This window comes from Papilio polytes, unplaced genomic scaffold, assembly GCF_000836215.1.
Source record: "Papilio polytes unplaced genomic scaffold, Ppol_1.0 DF822178.1, whole genome shotgun sequence".
Taxonomy (NCBI): Eukaryota; Metazoa; Arthropoda; class Insecta; order Lepidoptera; family Papilionidae; genus Papilio; species Papilio polytes.
This window is the reverse complement of record NW_013527026.1, coordinates 5,797,902-5,810,161: the sequence shown is the minus strand read 5'-3', so window position 1 is coordinate 5,810,161 and position 12,260 is coordinate 5,797,902. Positions and strand designations below refer to the sequence as shown.

The 12,260-nt window shown below is 35.4% G+C and overlaps 1 protein-coding gene across 1 annotated transcript in view; it reads right to left on the bottom strand.

Annotated features, from left to right (window-relative positions):
* LOC106106456 (phosphatidylinositol 3-kinase catalytic subunit type 3) overlaps positions 1 to 10,056 on the bottom strand; it is a 12,402-nt gene extending 2,346 nt beyond the window's left edge. The window contains exons 1-14 of the mRNA XM_013287035.1: positions 9,881 to 10,056; positions 9,543 to 9,731; positions 9,102 to 9,258; positions 7,718 to 7,855; positions 7,099 to 7,221; positions 6,495 to 6,590; positions 5,703 to 5,872; positions 5,145 to 5,212; positions 4,846 to 4,951; positions 3,958 to 4,064; positions 3,429 to 3,515; positions 2,869 to 2,959; positions 1,317 to 1,549; positions 302 to 696 (exon numbers count right to left, since the gene is read on the bottom strand). Of these exons, the coding sequence (XP_013142489.1) occupies positions 302 to 696; positions 1,317 to 1,549; positions 2,869 to 2,959; positions 3,429 to 3,515; positions 3,958 to 4,064; positions 4,846 to 4,951; positions 5,145 to 5,212; positions 5,703 to 5,872; positions 6,495 to 6,590; positions 7,099 to 7,221; positions 7,718 to 7,855; positions 9,102 to 9,258; positions 9,543 to 9,731; positions 9,881 to 9,951 (2,031 nt within the window). The 5' untranslated portion in view covers positions 9,952 to 10,056. The remainder of the gene's footprint in view (positions 1 to 301; positions 697 to 1,316; positions 1,550 to 2,868; positions 2,960 to 3,428; positions 3,516 to 3,957; positions 4,065 to 4,845; positions 4,952 to 5,144; positions 5,213 to 5,702; positions 5,873 to 6,494; positions 6,591 to 7,098; positions 7,222 to 7,717; positions 7,856 to 9,101; positions 9,259 to 9,542; positions 9,732 to 9,880) is intronic.
* Positions 10,057 to 12,260: the final 2,204 nt, after the last annotated feature.

Below are 12,260 nucleotides of genomic sequence, written 5' to 3'. Positions count from 1 at the left end.
TGTGACTCCAGTTTGGGAGTCGATATTAGCAAGACAACCAAATACATCCTTAAATGTAATTAGACTAAAATAACTCTTACTATAGAAAACTCTTAAAAAAGCCCTTTAGACGTCAATCCCCTAAGGTTCCTAATCTTCTTAATATTATAAATGCGAAAGTTTGGATAGATGTATATTTTTTACAGTAGTCTAAACGGCTGAGCGGATCTGGATGAAATTTCTGGAAGAACATAGGCTACTTACTTTTGATTTTTTAATACCACGAGGAGTCGCGAGGGAAAGCTAGGTTGATAAAAAATTACCTTCTGAGTAACTTATCCATGAGTGTGATCATCTGGAGTATCAGTTGATCCTGCCTGAGATCGTCTCCATGTTTGAAGATGGCTTCATACTCCACACCCTCGGTGGTAAGGAAGGTCAGTTTCGAGGGCATCAGAGCAGACTTGAAGAGTGAGGCTTTCTTTGCCACTATTCCTTTGATGGTAACACTAGGGTCTAAGGGGAAGGGCATCGGCTCGAAGTTCGTGAAGTTGAATTTAAAAGCGTCAGGATCTGCGAGGAGCTGCTGCAGGCGTTCCGCCTTCTTGTTCCTGTTGCCACTCTCTCTAGCGACTGTCTTAACTAATTTGACCAGTTTGTCTATGAAGACTTGTTGACGCGCGAGGAACGAACGCGTACGTTGGTGGTCCGCATTTCCTGGGAGTTATTTGATAATTCAACGTGTTACATATTTAAACAAATTATGAAATTTGTCTATATTGAAAGGTACTCTCTAAAGATTCTCAAGTTATTTCGAAGATGTTATTACCCTAGTTAAAGAAATGTATACTTTTAATTTGAGAATGTTTAATTTTATCTCACTTTCGTGGATCCCAGAGAACTACATGTTGGAATCTTTAGTGTATATTTAACATCATAAAATGTGTACATATGTAAAATAGTGGCAGACTGTATTCACCTTTTAGTAATACACACTAATTAACTTTTATCTTATTAATATTATAAATACGAAAGTTTAGATGGATAAATGTTTATTAGAGTTTGCAGCCTAAACTGCTGAACGGATTTCGATGAAATTTTGTACAGACGTAGAGGACAGACTGTAAGAACACATAGGAAATTCACTTCTGTTATTCTTCAATACCACGCGGATGGAGTCGCGGGCAAAAGCTAGTTTATAATATTTAAAAGAAGGCCATCCCAAAACACGGTAATCAGTACAAAGACGGACTGTAATTTAAAAAATTGCATCACCAAAGTACAGTTATTAGTTCAAGACCCCCCCCCTCCTGAAATTCTGGTCCAATTTTAAATACCTTTAGCCAATCGCTGTGAGAACGTCTTCATAACACTGAGGTACATGTGTCTGGGGGGCCGCGGCGCGCCGCACTCCGCGTCCTCGCACTCGATGAGGAGGTACCAGTAGAGGTAGTTGGCCACCACCGCGTCCCCGCACGCGCGCCCTATCAGGAACCCCGCCAGGCTGCACGACTCACCCCCACCCTCGCCCTCGCCCTCGCCCGCACCCTCCCCCAAACCCTCATCACACCTTCCGTACAATAGGAAACGACAAGTTCAAACTAACATATTCATACAATAATACCTTTATGTGTCTAAAAAGATTGATTAGTTTTTGTAGGGATGGGTTATGTTATGTTATCGATTTACGAATTTTATTCTATAGAAGTTGTAATCGATAGACTCATAGTTATAACTTATGTATTAAAAAAAATACTTTTCTCAAATTAATAAAATGCAGAACCATTACAAAAAATGAGAGTAAATAAATGTTCATTACTACAGCCGTACGAAATCGAATTGGTTTTCGCTATTATTATTGTCATTGTTAATTCTCTATAGTACAATTAATACTAGAATAGTTAATAAAATAGTAATTTTATTTGAGTTCGATAATTATTTAAATCCAACATCGATAGTTCATAATTGTGCGCTGTGTGTTTTTTTTTTATAATATAAGGTGACAAACTCGCAAGCGGCCTGAATCCACCGAAATGGAAAGCGACCTCTGCACATAAACATCCGCAATTGCAGATGCGTTGCCTACCCTTCATTGACGGAGGAGACGCATATAAAGAGGAGATTTTCTCCTTCCTATGCGTCTCCTCCACCGTCAAATCCTCTTTTCCTTCCCATTGTTTCCTATTATAGAAAGGGTGGATAGGGAAAGGGACTAAAATTAGGCCTCCGGCACCACACTCATCAGACGAAACGTGGAATTGCTTCCACTTCACGCCTGTTTTCTGTGTGTGTATGTTTCGTCACTACGATACGTGTCTATTAAGTACGGCATTGCCTTCATACAAATTGAATTCGATACTTCATATGCGTCATTTATCAAACTAATCTATCTTATTTAGACAAACTATAATGTACAAAAAAAAATATTCGAGTGTCAATTAAAACGTTTTACTTAAAGAAAATAAATTACATTACTCATAGAAATATACTTAATCAGCATTTTTTACATGAGAAAATTGTGTACTGCATTTAAAATACATTAACCGACAAATTAAGTAAAGATTAAGTACAAAATCGTTAAAAACTAACAATTACGATTATTCCTAACCGTCACCTCACTCTGTCCCCACGTGGAGACAGACTAGAATAAAAAGTTTCATCCGTCCCACTTTTTGTGACGAGGGGACGGTTGGAACCTATTTCATTTCTTAACGATTCCATCTGTCACCTTATTGGTGATAGTGGGACTAAAAGGTTGGACGGATGAATCATTTTATTCTCACGTGGGGACAGAGGCGTAACGGTTGGGAATAATCCCAATCATCGTAATGGTCCTTCGAGTCGGATATATAAAAGAGCTAGATATTATCTAAAAAAAAATTGACTTACTTAAAGGGGTCTTCATGTGAAGTAGATTCTTCTGGAGGTTCGTTTGACTGTCTGCTTGTGGTAGAAGCTGTCATGTCACTGGACGTCAGTACTGTGGGTACATAATTTATAGAATTATAATAAATAATTTTAATAATGGTAGTCAGCTTTAACATGTTAGCAGTGTAGGGCTTGTTTGCAATATCACGACCACACAGAAGACAGGCGTAAAGTGGGTACCGGAGGCCTAATTTTATCCCTGTTCACGTCCCATCCTTTTCATAAAAGGATGGGATCGGAAGGAAAAGTGGATTTGACGGTAGAAGTGACACATAGGAAGAGGAAATATCCACTTTATCTGTCTCCGTCGATTAAGGCAACTCATCTGCTATTGCGGATGTATAAGGGCATCGTTCGTTTCGCTTTCTCGGCGAATTCATGTGGCTGCTTGCTCGTTTGCCACCTAATGATATAAAATTTAGCGAATTCGGATATCTATGGACAGTCACTTCGCCATTTTGGCGGACTCTGGTTATCACTTGCTGGTTTGCTATCTTATAAAATAAAATAAATAAATAAACCTGATGCTGTAGGGTTCTGTCGCGTGCTCTGCATGAGACCTTCGCACTCCGCCAGCACCGCGTCTTTGCCGCACACGCGCAAGTACTCTAAGAAATCACCTCATTTTATCACAAAAGGCCTTGGAAACCCTAAGTCAGGGTTGATTAGGACATAGTTGACACTAAGGGTTGATTCACATATCTTTGAAATTCGCTGATATGTGTAATCATGATTTTTGTAATATAAATGTACATAAAATCTGAAATAGATGTTTGTTAGTTTGTAGCCTAAACTGCTGAACGGACCTCGATGAATGGCATAGATGTAGAGATTCTGCAAGAACATAGGCTACTTTTTTCTTTTGTAAATTCCATGCGGACAAAAGCTTGTCTATGTACTAATTGGATTTTTATACGTATTGAAATAACTCAAAAACTAGTGGGACGATTTAAAAAATTCGTTATCGCTAAGTAACATAGGTTTTTTTATTATTTTTTAAATTTCACGTTAGTTAACAAAGATGTATTGATTAGTGAGTGAGGTTAGTACCGCTGTGTATCTCTGCGAAGTCCTCGTACTTGAGGGCCTGCACCAGCTGCAGCAGGTACAGCAGCAGGTCCTCATCAGGAGCCTGCCGCAGTCGGGAGATCGCGTACCTAACGTCGACGTCAAAGTCTTAACACGTTTACATAAGGGAATATCTTCTTTATGTCTCTTCCTCCATTAAGTCTTTGACAACCGTCGCTTCGCCTTTTTGGCGAATACATGCAGCCGTTCAACCGTGTAGTTAAACAAAAACTTGTGTACACGAATGTATTTTCGTTTCAACTTCACTTTTCCGCACGACTGTTCCTTATTATAAACTTGTCTTTTTGTGTCATTTTTGTGATTACGAGTACATTTTATTATTTACCCAAAGTCAACGCTAGTGTACCTTTTATGTACAGAAGTGTACATGTGTAACATTATAGTATGTGGATTTGACTGTTCATTACATTATTACCACTTCTGCGTGGGTATAAGTGTAACATTACCGTTTATTTACGCGAGTGTACATGTGTAACATTAAAATTTGTGTAGACAAGTGTATAAGTGTAACAATACCATTTATGTCTGCGAGTGTATGTAACACAGCTATGTTTATGCGAGTATAAATTTGTAACATTAACATTTGTGTAAGTGACTGTATAGGTTTAATATTACCATTTGTGAATACTAATTGTCATATGTAACACATTTATTTGTGTATGCGAGTGTACACATAGAACATTAACATTTTTATATGCGAATGTACATTTTTAACGCTATCAGTTGTGTATGCGAGTTTGCGATTGTACATTTGATGCATTATCAATTGTGTATGCGAGTGTATGTGTATTATTAACATTTGTGTAAACGAGTGTACAATTAACACCACTTATGTACGACTGTACTAACCTCCTGACTGCTGGGTGCGTGAACTTAGGCGTGAGGAGTTCCAGTGCATCCTCTACATCCATGGGCGCCCACTGCTTCATCATTGCCAGCGCCTGGCGCACCTCCGCTAAACACAAAACTAAACTTAGTGGATCACTTAAGTAACGATTAAACTACATTTAAAAGTAGACAACGACAAGCGTCTGTTTGAAGTGTTCAGTTTGCTATTTGAAAGATCAGTTACGTCATAAGTCAATTAAATAAAAAAACCAGAAGAATTTTAATATAAAAAATGTGAAAGTCCAAGTGATGTAACTCACCGGGTCTATTCCAGTTAACGCACTCTAAGAATTTTGTGAGCGCGCGGCGATGCGACGATAGGTAGAAACTAAAAAACAAACATACTAACTTTACCCTGCGACTTTAACCGCACGGAATTAAAAAAATAAATATAGTCTATGACAATCATTGATAATTTAGTTTTTCGATAGTTAAAGAATTTTTGAAGTTAGTAAAATAGTTTTTGAGTTTACTCATTACATACAAGAACAAAAAAAATCCTTTCATACTTCTTTATTATTTAGAATGTCAGGAAACTGCATATTTTTGCATTATACCTTTGTAAAAACCCCTAACACTAATCACTACGATTTAGGTTATAAATTTGTATAAACTTCTCTGCGAGAAAGGAACAAAAACTGCAAACCAATAGCAAGCAGGGTCAAGATTGCTAAGTCTCAGCCTATAGCAAAAGGTTTAGTCTAATAGAAATATACAGAATTGTTACGGCATAGCTCCTAAACTAATAGACCGATTTAAACGATTGAAGTGTCATTAGATTCGTCTGTTTCCCCTTAATGTCAGGGTGGGTGGTATACCGGTACTTCCAGACGAGGTCTTGGTCGTCGGCGGCGAGCGCGCGGCGCGGCGGCGCGGCGACGAGCGCGGCGAGATGGTCGCGCTCGCGGGCGGTGGGCTTGGCCTCGCGGCCCCACGCGCCGCGCACACAGCGCGCCAGCCGGTGCTGCTTGCTCTCCACCAGGTTCTCCTGGTGTACCAGCCTCACGTCATTTAAAAAAAAAAACTAAAGCCCTGGCTAATCCAGAAAGCCCCCTCCAGTGACGAGGTCTATTTATGCCGTAATGTTTGCTTTATATATACAATAAATTTTCGTTCAAAATATCCGTAATTATTTTTTTTACATAATGACCTATAATTAACAATTACTAGGACAAATTGACCTAATCTAACATCAACTTCAAACTTTTCCCGTAATAGCACAATATACAGACAAATGTAAAAACAGCTCTTAAAAATTATATAAGTAATGTTCCGTAGGAAATCGGGCAACACTAGAACAGTGGCATAGACATTCCGGCTCTATGACAGCTGTCAATGTCATTCAAACGTATCAGAATATCGCGCCATTCTGGCGGGGTTACTACTCAGTCCAAATTACGTTGTTACAATTACATTGCGAAAAATATATATTTTGTAGTTGACTGTACTTTTCCATACATCTCTATAGATTTATCTGAATTTATTATCTTACGGATATCCTTTTTTACACAATCCTTCGTTATCTTAGAGAGTAATTGTTATTTTATAATAATGAATTACAGAATATACATGAAATCCAGTAAAATACACTAATGTACTAATAAGTTTACCTGTAAAATTTCATAATCGGGTACAGTGACGATCTCAGCCTGAGCTCTGAACTGGTACATTTCATCCCCATCTTGCTCGTAGTATACAACCGCGTGCTAAAGAATATATTATTTTTCTTCATATAAAATAATACAATCTTAATAATATTACTAATATTATAAATAAAAGTTAGATGGATGTTTGTTAGAGTTTGTAGTCTAAACGGCTGACCGGATTTTGATGAAATTTGGTGTGGATGCAGAGGATAGTCTGGAAGAACACATAGGTTACATACTTTTGTTTTTTTATTAATTCCACGCTAACGGAGTCGCGAGCGAAAGCTAGTATAATAAACAGAAAATGACATATAATTTTAAAGATAGAAAATCGATCTTTTGTTAATCTAAAAGATTGCAGCAAAAAAATGTTTAAAAATGTTTATGCGTACCCACATCTTTGATTAAAATATCGCACAACTGAGTCTTGATTTGATTCTTTTAAGCTTATATTGAGGTTACACTACTCGATTTGTTGTGCAACTAAACAGTTGAATTGCGAAACAATCGACAACCACAACAGTTGTGCGACACTTTAGTCAAAATGCGTCCGATAACCTCTACTTACGTTGATGCCATCAATCTGTACTGTGGGGAACTCTATCATGAGGTACATGTAATCCGAACTACGTTTTTCTTTCTCGTTGATCATTTCTATCTCTCTGAATGTCAATCTATCTAACCAATCCACCTTGAAAAAACAAAAAAAAAACATCATCTACATTCTATACTAATATTGTAAACACATTTCTTTGTCACGTAAGATGTCAGGTATCACTGCATATTTTTGAATAATGCTTACTTTAATAAATAGCCCTACACTTTCGATACGTTTTAGGCTATATATTTTCAAGCCATTAAACTTAGAGGGTAACTAATTTGGAAATATTGTCATACAGGAAAGAGACAAAAAGTTAAAATCAATAGCATTAAAGAAGCAAGATTGCCATGTTAACGATAACTGTTAGCTAATGTCAAAATCCTTGAAGGTTCGCAAGTTGAAAGCAATTGAAAGTTTACGAATATACACAAAACAAAATATTTATAATTTCGAACGAATAAAGTTCTCTCGTGTTTTAGGCCAAGGCCCACTTTGGGTCGCTGCGTCAACGCAGTAAGTAAAGCCGCACGGAAATAGCTAGTATACGATATAGGTAACAAATTCGTATTTGTTTTTTTTCACTTACTTTAGGCATATGTCCATTCCTATGTTTCTTAGCAAGTTTGGCCAATTTCTGCATTTGTTCTTTACCCCGATCGGGCGCTTTCCCTGGCGTCCTCTCGCTGCCCTCTACGCCCGGCCATACGCGGAGGTCAAACATACCCTTTGTAATAAAACGAAACTTTTTGAATCGACGAACTAAATTCAAATAGCACTTTTTACACACAGATAATGCGCTCAAAGAGTTTCCCATTTTGAATGGCTGGCCGAAAAATGTTAACTGGCTGAATGTATGGGTTTGCTTTTATTTTTTTATTTCATTGGCTGAATGATGTAATCTGCCTTATTTTTGTCTTGGATGAATGATGAAAACCTTTGTCTTTTCTTTCTAGCTGGAGTATATAAAAATCTTTGCCTCAATTAAAAAAAAAACTGTGATATTAAATGATAACACTAAAAAAGAACACTACGAATTTTTAAAGACTAAAGTCCAGTTATTATTAAAAATATTTATATTTCTCAACACGTAAAGTCTTGTAAATTATTTTCGAAATAAAATCAGAAGATATTTTAATGGACATTTTAAAATTAAAAATATAACACTGGTTGGAAAGACAAATGAGCGATTTAAAAATAAAAAAGCGATGTGTGATCTGTGGACGAGTAAATTGTACTGAGAGTATTCTGGAATATAGATAACATGTCGGTGGGGTCGTTGGAAATTAATTGCCATAAATATTATTCATATCGAAGTCAACATACGTAACTTTCGACCTCACATTAACTTAACATAAACAATGAAATCGTTGTATTTATTAACTATTTAACACAAAAACAAAGTCTATAGCATTCGCTCGCGATTCCGTCCGCGTTGGAATAAAAAAAACAAAAGCCCATGTTTTCTTTTCTGACATTGTCTAAATCTATGCCAAATTTCATCAAAATTTTAACTTCAAAATGTGGCAGTAAGTTTGCACACTACTATTATCTACATCTATACACAAATAAAATTGAAGTGTCTGTTTGTAATATCAAAAGAAAAAATTCAGATTTCGGGATAATGATGTATATGCATTGATGCTGACAAAAATCTCTTTTAATTTTTCTTGTCTGTCTGTCCACAAGTATGTTCCGGATATTCGAAATGGCTGAGCCGATTTCGACTGTACTGATGAGTAGCTGACATAAACAGTTATATTACAGTCTACTTTTTTATTTTAATATTGCACGGATAAAATCGCGGGCAACACCTAGTTTATAAGTAAAATTGTACAAAAAATTAAACTTTTCAAATAGACAAGTATAACATATATGTATAACATTTTTAAGATTAATAAGGGAGTGATGAGTGAAATAATGGATGATAGTCAATCTAGAAAAGATAGGTGATGGTGATGAAATAATCATACCTGTCGTAACATTCCATGTTTGCCAAACAATGATATAGTGGTTCCTCCAACTATCATCACCTTGCCTGGACCAGCACAGTCATATATTGTCATAGCAAGAATAGCATTTCTCGGCAGATCACTGAAAAACACTGGCAGTGTTATCCATTCATTCCAACTGTAAAAAAATACATAATTAACACAAAGAATTTAACAAGACATTAAAAAATCACCAAAGAATAGTATTTATTAGCACTTCAGACTTTTTTGTTTAAGTTGGCAATGTATATGCAGTCCTTAGGCACTGGTAATAACCCTGGAGTTTCTGACATTCTTGTCTCTTCTCTTATAAAAACCAGTTGAGTTATTTAAGACTAATAACTAAGGCAATAAATCAAAACTGTGCTAAATACAGTAAAAATACAACTCATTCGATTTTAAGAAAAAAATAAAAAATCTTACTTCCATCGGTTGGTAAATGCTTTGTATGATGTAGTAACTGGCAGCGCAAGGGGTAGTCCGTCACACAATACTTGGCAAGTGACATACAGATCTGAACATCCCTCTTGGTACAGGCCGGAGAACTTGAGCATAGGATCCGAGAGTAATTTATCATATTCAGGCTTTGCTCTTTTCCCTTCTAAGGTGCCACTGTGATACAAGAATTAAAGGACATTAGAATATACATGCTAAACTAAGTGAACTGAAAGCGTAGATTTACATTGGAGACATTGATCGGAGTATATGAAGCAACAATGAAAAGACAAAAAATGCGATTTCTATACAATAAAAGCACTTACATTTTGATCTCTACTTTATGGTCCAAAGATGAACTGTAGACGTAGTAAAACTTATCATCTATTTCATTCATGTCTACTGGAATAAATAATAATGATAAATTAACCACAGTGTTCTTGATTTACTTAATTTTTTGCAATCAAAACAAATCGAATTTGTTTAGTTTACAAGAAAAACGTCAAAATCAGTTGACAACTCACATTGACATTGTCAGTTTGTCAGAGCACCATAACACGTCAATATCTGAAAACACGTTTTTAAACTTTTTTCTCCGTTTTAATTGAGTATGAATAAGTAAAAAACACAAAAAAATATCAACATCCAACGTAATATTCATAATTCATAGCCTGGGCTTACCCTAGATTTTCAGCATTTTTTGCACGGCTATAAATTAATTATCTGTTTTCATGTTGTGACGTATGACATAACACACATGACAGATTCCAAAACATGTCAATGTCAAATTATTTATCATAATCGAAATTATTAAAAACTCTCCGTAATTTACATTTCATAATAGCATTTTATTTTTGTGTTCTATGACGATCAGGAAAGGTAAGGAATATAAATTCTGCATAATAAACCGGGTTTAAATATATACTGAAGTATACTATTCGAAGTTAAATGACTCGAGTGTTAGTATTCTTTGTTTTTTTTTTTACAAATATTGTGTTTGTTTCAGAACCATGACAAAACTATTAGAATGGATATCGGTGACTTCAGCGGCATTTGCTGTGTGGTATTCATTAATTGGAGGTTATGTTAAACATCCATTTATTGAACAGAACATGAACTTTATTATAATATCACCGATAATATTTATAATACTGTTTGGATTGTATGCAGTTCTGGTTGTACTTTTCAGAGTATTAACATTTAATAATTGTGAAGATGCAGCTAAAGAGCTTCAAGCTGAAATTTTGGAAGCAAAGAAGGATTTGCATGATCGGGGCTTGAGATGGTAGAATATTATCATTCCTAACTTATGTTATTGTTATTTAAGAAGTAAATAATTTTTATAAATCTCATTAATGTATTTTTATTCACCCTTAGTAGCCTGAAAATAAATCAAAACTCTATAAAACCTTTTTGTAACAGAAATGATGAAGTATTTTATCTTGAAGTCTTTCTTATAACTTTGTTTACCCCTCATTTTGGCAACATACTACAATAAAAACACTGGAATTGGTGCATTGAAATAAACTATTTGTTTTTTTAAATTTTAAATGAAATGGTGTCTCATTTGCGAATCTGGAACTAAATATAAATTTCAGGTAAATAGAATTTATCAAAATTAAAAACTAGAAAAATCATGTAAATTACAAGAAGGTCTATGAAACATTCGTGTCTGTGAATATAAACAAAATGTATTTATAACTCTTAAGCCGAAAAGTTAAATGAAAAAGGGGATTTTACTTTATAAAAGGGCTCTTTCAATCTATTCAGCAAATGTCTGGCGATAAAAAGCAACCTCGGCGTTCCAAAAGCACTGAAAGGCGGAAAATGTCGCACAAGCGGTGTTTTAAAGCGCAACTTATCTCTTTTGATTCACAATGTTCTGGATTACGTTCTGTTTTACGCAAATGTAATGCATACGGAAAATGTTTTTTTTTTTACTTGTTCTTTTCCAGTGACTAAAATAGAAATGGTTGTCCAGCCAGATGAACTTTTGCATTTTAATATTAGCCAGAATTAGAAAGAAATTAAATTAGTGACATTGGGGTTATAATAAAATAAATCGTTGCTTTTAATTAATTGACGTAATAAATAAACATGAGCATTTCGCTTGTTACAGCTAACAATTTGCGAAAATAGATTTATAAATATGCAAATTTTGCAGCGAGAATCTCGTTCTGCAAACATTTCCATTGTAATGAGCCACTGATATTTCAAGCTGTTAACTTCACGAGCGCTCGTTGAAGCTATTTTTTTAATGACGTACTTGAAAACATTAAAGTGAAAAGTTAAATGCTTACGGATAAATTCAAATGCTTACGCGACTAATTACATGTAACCTTAACTTTAGTTGACATTAAATATCTCTTACTATCAGTATTATTACGTGAGTAATCGTAAATCACAATATATCAGTTCACCAGCACCTACCACTGAGAGACTTCGAGCCTAACATAATTTAGGGGCGACTTCATAGCCAACCACGCTAGCCGAGTGCGTGTTAACTTTACACATATCTTTGAATTTCATCCTAGATATCTAAATAACTTTTCAAAACTCAATATTATTAATTGTTTTTCAACATTGTTGGTACATAAAAGTTCCGTTTTACTCAACGAAGTTGAAACTTCTTGAACAGTTTATGAAATACAAGATATAGCCTAGCCTATGTTACTCGCAGATAAATTAGCTTTCTAACGTCGAAAG